This window comes from Bos taurus, chromosome 5 (genome assembly GCF_002263795.3).
Source record: "Bos taurus isolate L1 Dominette 01449 registration number 42190680 breed Hereford chromosome 5, ARS-UCD2.0, whole genome shotgun sequence".
Lineage (NCBI taxonomy): Eukaryota > Metazoa > Chordata > Mammalia > Artiodactyla > Bovidae > Bos > Bos taurus.
The window spans coordinates 31,535,122-31,554,545 of NC_037332.1; the positions used below are offsets into that span (position 1 = coordinate 31,535,122).

General features: G+C 40.5%; 1 protein-coding gene and 1 pseudogene across 1 annotated transcript in view; both read right to left on the reverse strand.

Moving 5' to 3' along the window:
• LOC101907855 (glutamate dehydrogenase 1, mitochondrial-like) lies at window positions 1–8,729 on the reverse strand (annotated as a pseudogene).
• C5H12orf54 (chromosome 5 C12orf54 homolog) overlaps window positions 8,596–19,424 on the reverse strand; it is a 24,459-nt gene continuing 13,630 nt past the window's right edge. The window contains 6 exon segments of the mRNA NM_001076992.2: window positions 8,596–8,805; window positions 9,946–9,984; window positions 9,986–10,115; window positions 11,583–11,625; window positions 14,043–14,067; window positions 18,013–18,045. Of these exon segments, the coding sequence (NP_001070460.1) occupies window positions 8,785–8,805; window positions 9,946–9,984; window positions 9,986–10,115; window positions 11,583–11,625; window positions 14,043–14,067; window positions 18,013–18,045 (291 nt within the window). The 3' untranslated portion in view covers window positions 8,596–8,784.

Here is a 19,424-nt window from a genome sequence, read left to right on the forward strand (position 1 = left end):
TCAGCCTTCTGGTTTCAACCAATCGAGGGTGTATGTTCTTGTGGTCAGCAGTTTTCGTCTGGAGGGGAGTCTGCTTTCTGTAAAACAACTTAGGAATGTGTGTCAGGCCTTTCTATCTTCCAGGGAACTGGGTGTATGGTAATACTAATTATGTGGCAGAATTATAGTCTAAATTGTTATCAGTTCCCTAGTCCAACAACTATTCTTTGTTTCTGTATCTTCACATTTCCCAATCATTAATTCTTGAATCAGCATTTTACTTCAAAAGACAAGGACACAGTGCTTGTACATGGTTTCATATTCATGAGTAGGTAGCCTCTCTATTGGTAGGATCTAAATGCTCTGACTTTTATGACCCCTTCTCATTGAAGTGTAATGGTCTCTTGCTCCACCAGTGGGAGCTCCTGTATTGAAAAATGACATTTCTTGTAGAAGCCTGCTGCTATGTGGCCATGCATGCCTACTCAGTGGCTATTTTGTCTGACTCCTTGCAACCCCAAGGACTGTAGCCTGCCAGGCTCCTCTGTCCATGGGATTTTCCAGGCAAGAATACTAGAGTGGGTTGCCATTTCCTTCTCCAGCGATGTGCCCAGTGGACAGTAAATCCCTTGTTGAAAAGGCAAAAGTATTCTGCACAATGTACTGAACTGAAAGCAGTTCCCTAGCAGTACAAAAATAATTTTGCTCTAGAACAAAGTCCTAATTGGTAAAATGGTACATAAAAAGTCAGGTTATCACAGACTTAGGCCATAGCCAGTGGCCCAATGGTCTAGCTAGTAAATGTTTGATGGATGAACAATTAAAGAATGTGTGTAAAGAACAGTTGTGGAAGACCTATGGAATTTTAGAAAGAAAATTAGAGTAGATCACATAGATACTCAGCAAAATAACCCAATTACTGACTCAGAGAACTGGCATACCAAGGTGATGCATTGGTCTACTTTCTGAAGGCAGCCAGTTGGATACATGCTATAAATAGGAATGGAAGTGTCCAAGCCATGCAACAATGCCTGTTACAAAAACATAGTCTCCTGTCACTCACCAAAGTCTCTGCTGTGGAAGTTACTAATGCAATATCCTGGATGTTAACAGGAGAAAAACTATTCAAAATTGGCCTAGGAGAGAATCTCCCAAGAACAAAGAGTGATATAATGCTAAAAGGTGGTTGACATAGGGCCACTCCCAATGTTTATGGAAGATTCAAAAAAGATTTCTGTAAAAATAGATACTTATTTCTCCTTGGTACTTTGCTTACTCTTTAACTGAAACAGCAGCTGAAATACTATCAAGATCCTGGAAACAGGTATTTTAAGGACCTTTAAAAATCCATAAAGCAGTGACTTAATTGAACAATTAGAATATGAAATTCAGACATTTTAATTAAAGACATGATAGGATCATAAAAGGCTTCCTAACTCAATTCAGTCATTGTGTGTCTGACCTGAAAATGAGGAATGGTAAATGTGGAGCCTTTTAAAAGAGATTTCTGGACACTGGGCTTTAAAAAACATTTAATTTTATTTTTAGCAGCTCCAGTGATCCCAGGCCCAGGACTATACCTGTGTGTTTGAGCTAAAGAGAATATTGCTTCTCAAATGCTACTATCTCTATTTTTTTGGACCATAAAGAAGGCCGAGCACCAAAGAATTGATGATTTCGAACTGCGGTGCTGAAGAAGACCCTTGAGAGTCCCTTGGACAGCAAGGAGATCAAACCAGCCAATTCTAAAGGATATCAACACAAAATATTCATTGGAAAGACTGATGCTGAAACTGAAGATCCAATACTTTGGCCACCTGATGTAAAGAGGTGACTCTTTGGAAGAGACCCTGATTTTGGAAAAGATTGAGGGCAGGAGGAGAAGGGGGCGACAGGAGATGAAATGGTTGGGTGGTATCACCAACTCAATGGACATGAGTTTGAGCAAACTTGGGGAAATAGTGAGGGACAGGGAAGCCTGACATGCTGTGGTTTATGGGGTTGCAAAGAGTTGGACATGACTTACCGACTGAACAACAGCCATTCTTTTGAATTAGACTGCTTATTTTCCAAAAGCACCTCTGGATTATTGATTATTGATATTGCCTCATGTGTACAAACTAGAATTGACTGTAAGTGCCATCCCACTTCAACAATCTTAGATTTACCTCTCCAACTCTAGCATCTCTCCCTGGAAAAAGACAAAGGAGAGCCTTTGACCAAGTTCTCATTGCTGCCTTGGTGGTGGTGGTGTGTGTGTGCTCAATCATGTCTGACTCTTCAACCCCAAGGACTCCTTTGTTTGTGGAATTTTCCAGGCAAGAATACTGAAGTGGGTTGCCATTCCTTTCTCCAAGGAATCTTCCTGACCTAGAGGATGAACCTGTATCTCTTGCGTCTTCTGCATTGGCAGGTACGTTCTTTACCAGCTGAACCACAGAGGTAGCCCCTATTATTGCCTTACAAGCTTTTTTTTTTATTTAGAAGATGTAGAATTTTTTTGTGCTTTTGTTGTCAAACTTTCTGTGTCTGATATTTAAGATAAAGCAGAATTTGGTTGATAATCTCTTTTAGTCAGTATTTAGTCCATCACACTTAATATACTTAGTGATGTGTTGGATTTAACTTCCCATCTTACTACTGTCATACCTGTTTGATATCCTTTTTCTCTATTACTTTCTTTTGGATCAACTTAAAAAAAAAAAAAAATCTTTAAAAAGAAAAAACCTTTTCTTTCTGTTAAGAGACAAAATTTTACCCCTGTTTTAGTTGTTACCCTGGATATTAGCACATGTTGATGTTGTTTCACTAAATCATGTCCGAGCCTTTGTGACCCCGTGGACTGTAGCCCACCAGGCTCCTCTGTCCAAGGGATTTCCCAGGCAAGAATATTGGAGTGGGTTTCCATTTCCTTCTCCAGGGGATATTTCTGACCCAAGGATAAAACCTGTGTCTCCTGCTTGGCAGGCATATTCTTTACTACTGAGCCACCTAGGAAGTCCCATTTTGGCATATGCATCCCGTAAATGAGTACTTTATAGTATTTTTGGGACAATATAAAGATCTCAGCATAGTTTTAAACTTTTGCCCCTCTCCAGCCTTTTGTAAAGTTATTATCATGTATTTTGATTATGTGTGTATGTATGTATGCATATGTACATGTGTGTATAATGTTCCTCAAGACATTATTATTATTATGAGATCAATAGCCATTTAAATTTACCTACATGTTCAAACTTTCAGCTGCTCTAAATTCATTCCTCTATTTCAAAATGTTTCCATTTAGGAACTTATTCCTTCTGTATAAAAAATATTTTCAGTTATTTCTGTTGGGAAAGTATACTGGTGCCAAATGTCTTCAGCTATTTCTTGTCTGAAAATATTTCCCTTTCATTTTTTTGTTTTGTTTTGTTTTGAAAGGTAAATTTTAAACAGTAAATTTTATTACCAGGTTAAGTCATAAAATTACACAGTAATTAGAAATTTCTGAAAGAGAATGTCTGTTTTTAAAAAAATGACTCACTCATTACATAAATAATGTCTAGTGTTTCACTGATATTCTGCTGTTCAAAAGGCCTTAACTAAAAAATGCCAAACAAAACACTCAACTCAATGTTTTAAGCTCCACTGTGTTAATTAAGCTTGTGTGTATATGTGCGGCCTCTAAAAGAAAAGGGATACAAAATCAGGCAGGGCTGGGGACATCGGCAGTGCTTAGAGCTGCCAGGCAGACTCCAGACAAGGAGACTAAGTAGTATTTTTCTGGGTTACTCTACTTGAATTCAATAGATAATTAGAGAAATGAAAAACTAATTAACATGATAAGGAGATTACTGCATTTTTTGGACTGCATGTCATATTTGCATTTAGCAAATTCAAAGAGCCATAACAAAAACAGCTTCCACCATCTATCCTCTATAGATGGATAGTTGTTATATTCAAAACTGTAGCAATTATCCATCTAGCTTTTTATGTTTGCAGGATAACAATACAGAACTGATGAGCTACAAATGATACCGCTGATATCATAAAAATGCTAGCTTTCTAAACTCATGTTTATAAGCATTCATTGCTTCCAGTATAGGCTTAAGTGATTAAAGGCAATTTTATTACAGCATCGTGTCCTTACTTCATTCTAAAATAATGGATTTCATAAAGAGAAACAACTGTTATTTTTGCTTGCAACCTGTGAAATTGAGTTATTTTGCTGATGTGAAGTAATAAAACTCACTTAAGGACCATACCACTTTCCGAAAATGCTACACACTCACTTCTTAAATGTGAAGTTACAGTCCCATCTCAGAGTTGGCAAGAGCAAAATATTGCAAGCAACTGATTACTGAGGTCAAACAACAGGTAACTAACATATTGAGAACAAGCTATGGAGCAAGGGAGCATGACTAGATGAAAAGAGTCTTTTTATTTAAAGGTATGATATTCCAAACAGCCCTCTGGCACAGTTAATTTCTGTAATACTTTCACACTCTTCAACCTGTCTATGATATTCTAAACCTTAATTTCTTTCTTAAAGGGCTGATTTGGGTTGACTTGTTGAGAATAATGTCTGTAACAGAAAAAGATATCTGTGGTTATAGAACTTATGATAGTTTAGCAGAAGTTATAGATAAATAGGGTAGTGAAGAAGTTAACCAGCTTCATTGTATACCCCAAAGACTTTCTCAGTGGCACTGACATAGGCAGCCAATCCTAGGTTATACTTTGTGGCTGTGGGCATGATTTGCCTGGCAGAAAATTCCATAGTGTAAGCTAAACCAAATTACACAATATCTTTCTTGGATGTACCTGGTACTCTGTTTTAGAATCTGCTGTGGGTACAATGGGAATATTTCCACCACACCCTCCAAATTTTCTTTCTAAATTCTCTTGAAAAAACGTGAGCAAGTGATGGTTAGAATCTGTCATATTTGAAGGTCAAATGGCCACAGCTGACATGATTATATTCCTCAGCCACTCCCTTAGCATTCAAGTGTGTATATGTGTGTTAGTCACTCAGTTGTGTCCAACTCTTGAGACCCCATGAACTGTAGCCTGCCAGGTCCTCTGTCCATGGGATTCTCCAGGCAAGAATACTGGAGTGGGTTGCCATTCCCTTCTCCAGGGGATCTTTCCGACCCAGGGATCAAACCCTGGTCTCCCGCATTGTGGGCCGATTCTTTACTGTCTGAGTTACCAGGGAAGCCCTTAGCATTCATGTAGAGATCAGAAATAACCATACTGTTCTTCCCCAGAAAAAACTAAGGTTCTGGAGTTGTTGACCCACTGGCAGCTTCAGCAATGATCTTGCTTTCAATGCACTGGATTTGGTCAACTGCTTCTCATTGGCTGCAGGGACTGGTATGTCACAGTCTGCTTCCAAGATGCTTCCTTCCAAGGGTTTTGCCTTGGGGAAGTCCAGAATTGATTCATGTTGCAATTTGTAGTCTTCTAGTTCCTTTGGGTCAGTGCCATCTGAATTTCATGTGCTACCATCAACTTCACCACCATCAACACATTTAGCACCAATATGATGTAAATATGCCATACAGTATAGGCCCACATTACCAAATCTCTGGAAAGAAATGTTTTATCTCCAAATCCCGGTGTATTCGTAAAATGCTTGTGTAAGAAACTTCACTGAGGAAATTTTCAATCCCATGGCAAACACCATTACCAGTGGCAGAGATACCTCTGTGGATGCCACTCTGACTGATGGATTTACCAGTAATAGCAGGGATGTGCATTAATATCTCAGTGCCCAACGGTGCTGTCACAGGTATCAGCAATCCAGGACATTTTCTCACTCACCTGTGGCCCTGACTGGGGAAGGCACATCAATGCCGGGATCAATAAAGCTCTGTTTTTCCAGCTCCATGGTGAATTCCTTGTGATCTTTTCCACTTAATTATCAGTCTGGTTCCTGGGATTGATCTTAACATCAGCTTTAGCACTGCCAAATGGCACATCAACATAGCACATTTATACGTCAGCAGGCAAACCAAAGCTTTTACTTTATCTGCACTCACATCTTCTCACTAACCAATACTTACTTTGCAGGGTGTGCAATGCTAAGCTCTGCTGGACCCAGTAGCCCTCACTGACCTCCCAGGAGCCGTACTGGCGCAGGATGGGGATGGACTGAGTACTTGGTTGCGGGGTTTGATGATTCTCAGGATGCCACACACTGCTTCTGCTCCTCACTCTCTCAGGTCTCGACGACTTCCGTCAGCTTGTCCTCCATTATGCTAGCACCATGGCCGAAGGAGCCAGCTTGAAGAAACCAGCTTTAAGCTTCATCACGATTACCATGGTGCTGCCAGGTGGGTGGAGCCGGCCTATGTAGTTAGACTGAGGCCAAGGGCCAAAGCACCTGTGAGTGCTGCGGAGGGGCCACGAGGAGAGGTGTGCTTGCGTTGGCCCTGGGGCAGGCTGCCTTCTAAGCTCGAACCTTCTTCACAGTCCTCTCCCTTCTTGCCACCAGCCACCTGATCTGCAGGAGCCGAATCCACCTGTTGGTGCCAAACCACACGGTAAACAGTGGTGTGGAACCAGGCATCCAGCGCGCGGGGCCTTCTCTCGCCTCGCCTCTCCAGGGCTTTATGAGCTATGTTTTTTGTTTTTTGTTTTTAGAGTAACTTTTTTTTTTAAATTTAAATGTATTTATTTTAATTGGAGGCTAATTACAATATTGTATTGGTTTTGCCATACATCAACATGAATCCACCACGGGTATACACATGTTCCCCATCCTTAACCCCCCTCCCACCTTCCTCCCCGTATCATCCCTCTGGGTCATCCCAGTGCACCAGCCCCAAGCATCCTGTATCCTGTATCGAACCTGGACTGGCGATTCGTTTCTTATATGATATTATACATGTTTCAACGCAATTCTCCCAAATCATCCCACCCTCTCCCTCTTCTTTTCTTTCCCTTTGAGGTACATTTTGATTATAGAGCACGTTTGCACTTATTTTCTTTCATGCTTTCCGGAATATTAACCCATGAAATGAAAAGACACTTACTCCTTGGAAAGAAAGTTATGACCAACCTAGATAGCATATTCAAAAGCAGAGACATTACTTTGCCAACAAGGTCCATCTAGTTAAGGCTATGGTTTTTCCAGTAGTCATGTATGGATGTGAGAGTTGGACTGTGAAGAAAGCTGAGCACCAAAGAAGTGATGCTTTTGAACTGTGGTGTTGGAGAAGATTCTTGAGAGTCTCTTGGACTGCAAGGAGATCCAACCAGGCCATTCTGAAGGAGATCAGCCCTGGGATTTCTTTGGAAGGAATGATGCTTAAGCTGAAACTCCAGTACTTTGGCCACCTCATGCAAAGAGTTGACTCATTGGAAAAGACTCTGATGCTGGGAGGGATTGGAGGCAGGAGGAGAAGGGGACGACAGAGGATGAGATGGCTGGATGACATCACTGACTCGATGGACGTGAGTCTGTGTGAACTCTGGGAGTTGGTGATGGACTGGGAGGCCTGGCGTGCTGCAATTCATGGGGTCGCAAAGAGTCGGACACGACTGAGCGACTGAACTCTTTGTATATCTTCTTTAGTGAGCAGTCTGTTCTCAATTTTTAAACTTAGTTGTTCATTTTCTTATTGTTGAGTTTTAAACATTTTTTGGTATATTTTTGTTTATCTGATGTGTCTTTTGCAAATATTTTCTGCCAATATGTGACTTGTCTTCTCATTCTCTTGACTTTTAGAAGTAAAATTTTGAAGGTAACTTCATCAATAGTCCTTAAAAGTTTTTTTTTTGCCTATTTTTCTTGATGAATTTTACTGTCTGTCAACTTCTATAAAATGTCTTACAGGGATTTATATTTATCTGCTCTGGGAACTGGGAAAAGCACTGAAAGCGTTTTAAATACTTCTGAATTGGCATAAAATATAAGGGATTCTTGTGTTGTTTCTGTTTTCAGTACAACCCTGAAATTATGGGGTCTCTCTATCATGTGAAAAAAATTCCATTACTTTTGTAGTCTCAATTTAAAAACTCAAGATTTGTCTCTCAACAAATGCCAAGTCAGTATCTAATGAGGTGATACTTTTTAAAACTTATTTTATTGTTAGAATGGATTTTTATTTATTATTTTACTGGTATTGTGACAAATTCTCACCACTGGTTTTAAATTCTATGTTGTATCATTTTTAATGTTATTTTCTTTTTGTCTAAATTTTATTGGGAAAAGAACAAGTAATGATTAAAAACTCCACCTTTTATGTCATGATATATGCTTTATATGTGTTTGCAACATCTTTGATAAATATCCTAAGTAGTTTTTTTCTTGCAGGAAGTATTTTTGGACTAGTTGGCTTTTTCTGTAGTTTTGGGGGATATAGCCATGTTGGAGTCATAGACTGTGAGGCTCGTCAGATCACAAGATATTAGAAATGAAAGGAGCCTCCAGCATTTTCTAGTTATGTTTCCTTATTTATAGGGGAGGAAACTGAGACCTATGAATCCATAAGTTGGGTAAAATTAAAATGGGTTTGTGACTTTCTAATCCAGATCTTCTTCTAACCTATGCTGTTCTCTGAACCAAATGCAAGACCATACTTGGACATTCAAGCACTACATTCCACTACCCACTAAGAGCCAATCGGATAGACGTCTTTTACACCACATTTATTTTTATCAGTTGTTTGCTGGTTTCTTTGCTTGGCAGTTGTGATGTATGTAGGTCTCACTTGATTTCCAGGTTCCCGGTTGTAGACATAGACCTTGGCATCTCTGCCCATGAGTATCACTCCCTCTTCCAGATCAGTGGTGATGCCTTCCCAATAACTTTGTTTTTCAGGCAACCAAAGCTGTGCCCTAGATTTCATAGTCATATGGATGAGAATAAAAGAAATTTAGTTTACCAGGAAGATGGCACCGAAATTAAAATCAGTCCTACAGATGATACTTCTGCCCTCATGACTGTTTCCCAGGATATCAAACACACACTGAGGGAGGAGACCCACTGGTTGTACACCATTGTCTTTCTCTGTAGGTGCCCATGCTTTGCTGTCCTACACTTGCTGCCTATCCTGTACTGAGGAGAAAGGACATTTTCTGCCTTAATTTCTGAGTCACAAGTGAGTTTGAAATGATGACAGAGGTTTTGTGGGTGTATATATTCTTTCAGAAAGGTGTGATCTTGTTGCCAAAATATTGGGACATTTTGTATTTTGATGCTATATGGGGGAGATGAGATAAAATATTTGAAATGGGACTATTCAGGAAAATACACAGAGTCATTGTACTTAGACACATGCAGATGAACCTGATTTTCTCTACCATTCATCACTCAGATTCTGTTTTCAGCAGTTCCCAGTAAGTTTTATATAGGGCCATAGAGAGGGTATCACTAGCTTAGCCTGTGACACAAATAAATATCTGAGAATGGTCTTTTTCTCCAAATGAGATTAGGTGTCAGATGAAACTAGAGTCAGGGAGTTTGAAAGGTTGAGGAAATGGGCTATCACTTAAGCAGCTCCTTTGAGGGCAGTTTATTTAACTGCTTTATTAATGAAAATCTTGACAATGAAGTCTATTGTGGACCTACAGTATTTGACTCTTGTTTCTGAATTAAGTCCTCAAAATAACATAGGTTTCCAGAGTACTTTCCCGAAGGGGATAATGGACCTCATGTTTCTTACTGTGTTTTTAAACTTTCTATCTTTCCATTTCTCTATCCCATAATTATCTCTCTCAATTTCTGAACACTCCTCCCTATACAGATCTGTACCTGACTCACTCTGTCTGGCTCTTCCTCAATCAAGAAACTGAAAGATCTCAGCTTGGCCCTGCCCTCAGGCTTCTACCTTCTCAACTGATTGTTCCTCAGGTAACCCCAGCTTTGGAGAGGGAATGGAGTTTGCTACTCTGCCATAGTAGAGTGAGGACTTGATGAGGCCTGGGTTCCTGAGGATATGAAGGGTGGAGTTCAGGGGAAAGACCTCGGTGAAATACCTGAAGGTGGTCTTCTTCATTGATTGTTGGATTAGGGTTGAGGGTAGCAAGCTGATTGATCAGAGGACTGTCCTCTTAGGTTTTGGGCCTGGATCCCTGATGGCTGCTCTCCAGTGCCTGACAGCAGTCTTCCCAACTTTGGGGTCGTTGCAGCATCTGAAGTCTTGGTGCTTTGTACCAAATAAGAGAGGCTGTGAATGTATGAGGGAGAGAGATCCCATCCCTGGGGCCCCCTCCCTGGCCTCCACTGTCCTTAAGGATTTATTTTGTTGTCAGACTTCACCAGTAACAGGCATCACTAGCTCTGGGAATTGCAATTCCCTGATGATCTTGTGACCTATAAGAGAGTGCCCTTAATGGGATTAGGAGATGTGTCTTATCAGAGCCCATGTTTTCATCAGGAAATTCAGGTAAATTCCTCATGTTTGCCTCAGAGAGGGATACTGAAATAAAGTAAAATCATTGATCCAATATGGTTTTGACCAATCAAAAGTGCTCTTCATATGTAAAGGTTTATAATAATTACATTTAAGATTTATGTAAATATGAGATCTCCAGTCCATTATTCCTTTCATGGTTTCAGCAATGATCAATTTAAACTATAGGGATATATTTTTTTAAGAGGAATGCTTTTTTACTTCACTAGGGTCAACTCTCTAGAATAGGATTGGGTTGAAACAGGGATCTAGGAAGTTCACCTTATCCATTTCCTGGTTCAGGTGGAACCGTATCTGAAACAGGTCAAAGTGATTTTTAAAAGTATTTCCGAAGTCCTCTGCTGAATATGCTGCTGCTCTCTTACTACCCAGTACACGGTTTTTCCATTTTCACTAAGTTTTTCCTAGTATCTAAATTAAATCTCTGGTGGTATAGCCTGATTTTTTTCCTCCTAGTCTTTCTTTTGGATGGAAAATAAATGGACATCTCCCAATGTTGAGGCATTGGACTTTCAAGTTTTTAAAATTTTCTTTTTCTAAGTCCTCTTTCTAAGTTCCTCATTTTACTTTTTTTTTTTCCTTTGTGTGGCTTTCCTTTCTTATTTGTCATTCTTTCTGCATCTCCTTTTTTCCCTTAAATTGAGTGAATGCTGCTGCTGCTGCTAAGTTGCTTCAGTCGTGTCCGACTCTGTGCGACCCCATAGACAGCAGCCCATCAGGCTCCCCGTCCCTGGGATTCTCCAAGCAAGAACACTGGAGTGGGTTGCCATTTCCTTCTCCAATGCATGAAAGTGAAAAGTTAAAGGGAAGTCGCTCAGTCGTGTCCGACTCTTAGCGACCCCATGGACTGTAGCCTACCAGGCTCCTCTGTCCATGGGATTTTCCAGGCAAGAGTACTGGAGTGGGGTGCCATTGCCTTCTCCGAAATTGAGTGAATAGAATTTCCCCAAATCTGTATGGTGAGGTGCAGACTGATCCTGAAATTCCAGAGATTTCTGGTGGGGCTGAGGATGAAGGAAGAAGCCCTGGCTCTGTTGTTCACCATTAATTGAGAGTGGTAGGGGACCATCTCCAGAGAGATACGTTGGAAGTACAGTGTTCTGAAGACTCAAGGCTCAGAGACTGCAGTATTCCTAGTCACTACACCATATCCAGGTGGATGCTATCTCCCTTAGGGACTCTCAAAAGAGGGTCACTTACCCAATCTTGGATGCAGATGATGTGGGTGTCACGGAGCTCATCCCTGAATGGGACACAGGAAGGAGTCATTCCATTGCAGGGGTCTGAAAGTATCTCCTTAGAAGCCTTGAGCCCTGCTCACATCCTTAGTTTGGAGTATGGCCAGTCAAAGTGGGAAAGACCAGAACTTGCGGAGAAGCTAAAGAACTATAGGCCTGTCAGAGAGGCAGTTGCAGAACGTGACACTGGACATCTGGTCACTTACAAAGTATATATCGAATCATGGCCACCAGATTTAACCAGCTCTGGGCATTTGGAGTTAGTCCAATTCCTCAGTCCCAGGGCACTGACACTAGATTAGTGTCATTAGTGGATTCTTTACCACTAGTGACACCTGGGAAGCCCAGAAGTATCACTACTCAGTTTTGTCTTTTGAAGTGTTCTCCAAACAGGACTTGCTCAGTGATGTAAGCTATTTTGTTTTCATTCTGCAGCATATGCTATCTCTGTCTCCTTGCTAGCTCTGTCTTCTAATCCACCTTGTCTCCTTTTCTAGTATGGAAAATACAATGAGAAGAATTCTTCTTGTCTTATTCTGAATTCCCCCACCCACCCACCTTTTAGGAAGCAGAAAACAACAACAATCAAGATCCTAAATCCATGTTTTTGACATTGGGTCATCAAGCAGGTATTCCAGGGCCTGTAGTGACCTATTTGGAAAACAGCCTTCCTTGAATAAACGAGAACATCTTTCAAGCTTAGATAAACTTAACCCTTTTGACCTGAAGACCCTTAGGCCTTGGCCGCCAAGAGAAGTTTTCCCTGTACCTCAAGATGGATTCTGCTTGGCCATATTTCCATATTTTTGGTCCTGTCTGCTGCCCTGCATGGGCCCAAGGAATGGAAACTGATATTCAGAATTCAGCAGAGATTCCTGGGTGGTAACTTTTTTTTTAATATAAATTTATTTATTTTAATTGGAGGTTAATGACTTTACAATATCGTATTGGTTTTGCCATACATCAACAAGGGGAACACGTGTATACCTGGGTGGTAACTTACGGATACTTTCAGTACACCACTCACTGAATGCTATTAATCTTATGTGCACCTCCAAAGCTAAGACCACCTCCAACCGTACAGAGATAGCACATGCTACAGAATGAAAACAAAATAGCTTACATCACTGAGCAAGTCCTGTTTGGAGAACACTTCAAAAGACAAAACTGAGTAGTGATACTTCTGGGCTTCCCAGGAGTCACTAGTGGTAAATAATCCACCAGCCAGTGCAGGAGACAGAAGAGACATGGGTCTGATCCCTGGACCAGGAAGATTTCTTGGAGTAGGCAATGGCACCCAACTCAAGTATTCCTGCCTGGAGAATCCTGGCGGGCTATAGTCCATGGGATCACAAAGAGTCAGACACAACTGAACAACTAAGCACAGCGACACATTTAACCCAAATTAGATGATCAGTTATAAATGTTCTTATGGACAAATATTAAAATAATATACATTGAATTAAAAATAAAAAAGTAGTTGATTTCCAATGTTATGTCAGTTTCAGGTGTACAGCAAAGTGATTCAATTATATGTATACGTATATTCATTCTTTTTCAGATTCTTTCCCCATATGGGTTGTTACAGAATGTTGAGTGGAGTTCCCTGTGCTATACAGTAAGTCCTTGTTGGTTATCTGTTTTATATATAGTAGTGTGTGTTTGTGACATTAGAGGATATTTCAGTGAATTCATTTATATCCTTAGTATTCAAAGTCTGATTCATGAACCACAGGTTCCAGCATCACATGAGTCTCAGGCCTATTGAATTAAGTACCAAGGTAATTTGTATACATTCAAATGTTTGAAAAGCCCTTATTTATAAGTTTCTTTTTGAAAAGAAGGAACTCCAACTATGGCTAAATTTATGCTATAATTCTAGGCTCCTGGAGGAGGGCATGGCAATCCACTCCAGTATTCTTGCCTGGAAAATCCCCATGGATAGAGGAGCCTGGTATGCTACAGTCCATGGGGTTGCAAAGTGTTGGACATGACTGAGCCAACTAAGCACAGCACCTACATGTTTTAATTTGAAACTTAAAATCTGCATATGATCATTTGAGTACTATAATTTGACTACCCTAAATAATCATTCCATTTTGGCTTCCCCACTCTTCTGTGCCTCCTAAACCCTAAACACAGAGCTGGGAAGCTTCCCTCCGATTGTTGTCTCTCCTCTCCTGACAAGTGCCATGTCTGACAGGGCTGAGAGTGTCCTCTGGCCCTCAACAGCCATTCCAAGGGAGAAAGGGACCCTGCTGTCTCTGTCCAGATAACTGGACCAGAAAGAGGAGAGACTAGCGGGACCCAGACTCCAGCTTTCAGCCAAATGAAGCTCCCACGTTGAGGCTTTGATATAAACTCGTTCTTATTCCCTCCCCTCACCCTTGGTTTACCCAAACCTTGAAATATTGCTTTTTACCTCGAGTCCGAGCATCTTCTTGCAGCTGAAAAAAATGAGAGAAAGTCAGAGAGTCAGGGGCCACTCTCCTCTTCAGTGTACCAGCTAGACTTGGTAAAATTATAGGGGTGTCTGTGTGAGACATGTGGGCTTCTTGGGAATGTAATGAAATTCCAAGTTTCCTGAAAGAGCGTGTGTGGTTTTTTTATGCCTCACATCAAACACAATGCACTGCATATAGCATATTCAATAAATGTTTGCTGAATAATAAATAGGACAAACTCTGGCCTTATTAGGGGTAGGAGATACACAGTTCATTACCTACAGTCATAATGATTCATGCAATGACCTGTCCTCTTTTATTTTTTCTGGCCTTTCTGTGCTGTTTTCTGGCCTCTTTCATTCTCTTCGGGCAGGAGACCTAGGTTTGATCCCTGGGTTGGGATGATCCCCCAGGGAATAGAATGGCAACCCACTTCAGTGTTCTTGCCTGGAGAATCCCATGGACAGAGGAGCCTGGCAGGCTACAGTCCATGGGATCACAAAGAGCAGGGCACGACTGAGTGACATTCACTTTTCTTTTCACTTTCACTCTCCTCATTCAAGAAAAGACTCTACACCTGGACATCACCAGATGGTCAATAACAAAGTCAGATTGATTATATTCTTTGCAGCTGAAGATGGGAAAGCTCTATACAATCAGCAAACACAAGAACAGGAGCTGACTGTGGCTCAGATCATGAACTCCTTATTGCCAAATTCAGGCTTAAATTGAAGAAAGTAGGAAAAACCACTAGATCATTCAGGTATGACCTGAATCAAATCCCTTACGATTATACAGTGGAAGTGACAAATAGATTCAAGGGATTAGATCTGATAGAGTCCCTGAAGAACTATGGATAGAGGTTCATGGCATTGTACAGGAGGCAATGATCAAGACCACCCCCAAGAAAAAGAAATACAAAAAGGCAAAATGGTTGTCTGAGGAGGCCTTACAAATAGCTGAGAAAAGAAGAGAAGCTAAAGGCAAAGGAGAAAAGGAAAGATATAACCATTTGATTGCAGAGTTCCAAAGAATAGCAAGAAGAGAGAGAAAGAAAGCCTTCCTTAATGATCAACGCAAAGAAATAGAGGAAAACAATAGAGCGAGAAAGACTGTAGATTTCTTCAAGAAAATTAGAGATACCAAAGGAATATTTCATGCAAAGATGGGCACAATAAGGGACAGAAATGGTATGGACCTAAGGGAAGCAGAAGATATTACAAAGAGGTGGCAAGAATACACAGAAGAACTATACAAAAACGATCTTCGTGGCACAGATAACCACGATGGTGTGATCACTGACCTAGAGCCAGACATCCTGGAATGTGAAGTCAAGTGGGATTTAGGAAGCATCACTACGAACAAAGCTAGTGGAGGTGATGGAATTGCAGTTGAGCTATTCCAAATCCTGAAAGATGATACTGTGAAAGTGCTGCACTCAATATGCCAGCAAATTTGGAAAACTCAGCAGTGGCCACAGGACTGGAAAAGGTCAGTTTTCATTCCAATCCCAAAGAAAGGCAATGCCAAAGAATGTTCAAACTACAGCACAATTGCACTCATCTCACACACTAGCAAAGTAATGCTCAAAATTTTCCAAGCCAGGCTTCAACAGTACGTGAACCATGAACTTCCAGATGTTCAAGTTGGATTTAGAAAAGGTAGAGGAACCAGAGGTCAAATTGCCAACATCCGTTGCATCATCAAAAAACCAAGATAGTTGCAAAAAAACATCTATTTCTGCTTTATTGACTACACCAAAGCCTTTGACTGTGTGGATCACAACAAACTGTGGAAATTCTTCAAGAGATGGGAATACCAGACTACCTGACCTGACTCCTGAGAAATCTTTATGCAGGTCAGGAAGCAACAGTTAGAACTGGACATGGAACAACAGACTTGTTCCAAATTGGTAAAGGATTACATCAAGGCTGTGTATTGTCACCCTACTTATTTAACTTATATGCAGAGTATATCATGAGAAATGATGGGCTGGATGAAGCACAAGCTGGAATCAAGATTACCAGGAGAAATATCAGTAACCTCAGATATGCAGATGGCACCACCCTCATGGCAGAAAGTGAAGAACAAGAGCCTCTTGATGAAAGTGAAAGAGGAGAGTGAAAAAGTTGTCTTAAAAGTCAATGTTCAGAAAACAGAGATCATGGCATTCAGTCTCATCACTTCATAGCAAATAGATGGGGAAACAATGGAAATAGTGGGAAACTTTATTTTGGGGGGCTCCAAAATTACTGCAGATGGTGACTGCAGCCATGAAATTAAAAGACCCTTGCTCCTTGGAAGAAAAGCTATGATCAACCTAGACAGCATATTAAAAAGCAGAGGCATTACTTTGCCAACAAAGGTCCATCTAGTCAAAGCTATGGTTTTTCTATTAGTCATGTATGGATGTGAGAGTTGTACTCTGAAGAAAGCTGAGCACCGAAGAATTGATGCTTTTGAACTGTGGTTTGGAGAAGACTCTTGCAAGTCCCTTGGACAGCAAGAAGATTCAACCAGTCCATCCTAAAGGAAGTCAGTCCTGAATATTCATTGGAAGGACCGATGCTAAAGCTGAAACTCCAATACTTTGGCCACATGATGTGAAGAACTGACTCATTTGAAAAGACCCTCTATGCATTGGTTCTCTGAGATGAGCCTTTAAGTATCTGTTTTTTAAAAAATTCCCTCTTACTCACCCCAGAGTAAATAGCTGCTGATGCTATGTAGTTTGGGGCCCCTGAGCTCCTAGGAGCTGGCTAGATGGTGTTTCTACGTAACAGTGCTCTGGGGCAAGGAAGTGCTTTCTAGTTCAGTCTCTCCCAGATATCTTTTGCTTGATTTTCTTCTCTCAGTGTGTCTATATGTTTGAAAGTGTTTGTCAGACTGACATAACAGTCTGCTCCAGCCCAGGTGTTCCATGAGGGCAGGGACTGTGTCTGATGAACTCCAGAAGAACCACTAGACCTAGAATAGAGCTTCAGCACAGAAGATGTCAGGTGGGACATTTAACTTTGCTTATGGGCCTTGTGAGGATGAAATCAACACATGTGAGTCCCACTTATGGACAAACCTCCTTCTCTCACTAGCTCAAGTCCTGCTTGGAGGACACTTAGGAAGGACTCAGGGGACTAAAATTCTGGGTAATATGAGGTGCCCTGAGGCCGAGGAATACTTTATGAAAATACCAAGCTTTTGATCTCTTCTCCTTTTTACCTCCAGCCAGAGGCAGAGGCTGCTGTAGTTTTTTCCTAGGGCAAGTCCCAGACACAGCAGCAGAATACAATGGCATGGCTTCTTGGACTATAGAAAAAGGCTTAGTTCAAAGGCTAAGAGTTATCCAGTTAGTGAAGTAGAGGAAATTTCTTTCAGGTCCTTTTGGTCCAACCTTGATAGGACTGAGACATATCAACACCTTGAGCAAGCAAATGTAGTAACTCAATGTCTGGGGTAGGCCAATAATATACTCCATTTTTGACTATATTTTTAGATATTTAATTAGTGTTTGTATATAAAAAATACTAGAACCTGCATGAAAGAGCAGAAGAGGAGGATTGTTGTAGAGCGAAGTTTCGCTCTGGACTCTAATTTGTACTACCCTATAATTAATAAACATACGATCCTAATAATTTACCATGTCATTTGGATCCTCCCAACTCAGTCACCTATCTGTTTCACATAACTGCATAGTATTCTTGCTGAGAGTAGTTCTGATAGATATGATTTTCTCTCTGTAGTATCATATTTTCATAAGGGAATTGTTAGGCATCTTCTGGTTTTACTTACTAGACTGACAAATGAGTGCTAGTCTTTTAATGGAGAAATCCCTAGATAAAGAAATGAAATTAAAAGCTTGATCAAAGTCAACAGCACAGAAGGCTTTAGGAAAATCAGAAGCAAGAGAAGTGATATGGCCAGGGAATTTGGAGAATGGAAATTTAATCTCACCTCATTTTGTATATCCTTAAAGGCCATTAGCACCTGACAGAGGAAAAAAAGTATGGAAAAATTAATGTTACAGACTTTATTACAAAGGGATTTTATATATATAATCTCTCAGTCATTATTAGGCTGTAGGGTATGAATGCCAACAGACTATGGCTTCCTAGCTCAAAGAAATAAATCCCATTGAATTCCACTCTCATACATATTTCTGGGCCACCATTTATGGTAGGTGGGTGAAATACAGGAAGTTATTTAAAGAAGGCCAAGTTGTGAAAGGAATGTCAATGAAACCCACTATTGTACTTCATTTCATTGGTGTTTGTTGTGAAGCTAAACATAGCTGTGGAAATCAACACATTTGCATTTAGATTATAACACACCAGTAGACCAAGACCATGTGTTGATGAGAACATAGAGAAGCTCAAACTCTCATATATTGTTGGAAGAAGAACAGAAGTGTATGATTACTGTGGGAAAAGCTCTGGCAGATTCTTCTAAAACTAAACATGTACCTATATTCTTCATCCAGACATAGATGGATACAGTGACTATTGGTAGTCTGAGTTTCTTCTTTGTGGGTAAAGGATGAGGACTTTAAGACAGATAGGTATATCTTATTCAGTTGAAATATAGAATTGTTTTTGTTGATATTCAGGAATTTTAACATGCTTTGTTGTTCATTCACTAAGTTGTGTCCGACTCTTTGCAATTCCTTGGACTGCAGCACCCCAGGCTCCTCTGTCCTCTGGAGTTTGCTCGGATTCATGTGCTTTAAGTCAGTGATGCTATCTAACCATCTCATCCTCTAACATCCCCATATCCTTTTGTCGTCAATCTTTCCCAGCATCACAGGCTTTCAGGTGAGTCAGCTCTTCGTATTAGGTTGCCAAAGTATTAAAGCTTCAGCGTCAGTCCTTCCAGTGAATATTCAGGGTTGATTTTCTTTAGGATTGACTAGTTTGATCTTGCAGTCCAGGGGACTCTCAGGAGTCTTCTCCAGCACCACAATTTGAAAGCATCAATTCTTTGGCATTCAAGTTTTCTTTATGGTCCAACTCTCACATCTGTATATGACTACTGAAAAAACCATAGTTTTGACTATATGGACCTTTGTTGGCAAAGTGATGTCCTTGGTTTTTAATATGCTGTCTAGGTTTGTCATAGTTTTCCTTCCAAAGAGCAAGTGTCTTTTAGTTTCATGGCTTCAGTCACTGTCCACAGTGATTTTGGAGCCCGGGAAAATATAATCTGTCACTATTTCCACTTTATCATCATCTATTTGCCATGAAGTGATGGGACCGGGTGCCATGATCTTACTAGTTTTTTGAATGTTGAGTTTTGAGTCAGCTTTTTCACTCTCCTCTTTTACCCTCTCATAAAGAGGCTCTTCACTTTCTGGTGTTAAAGTGATATCA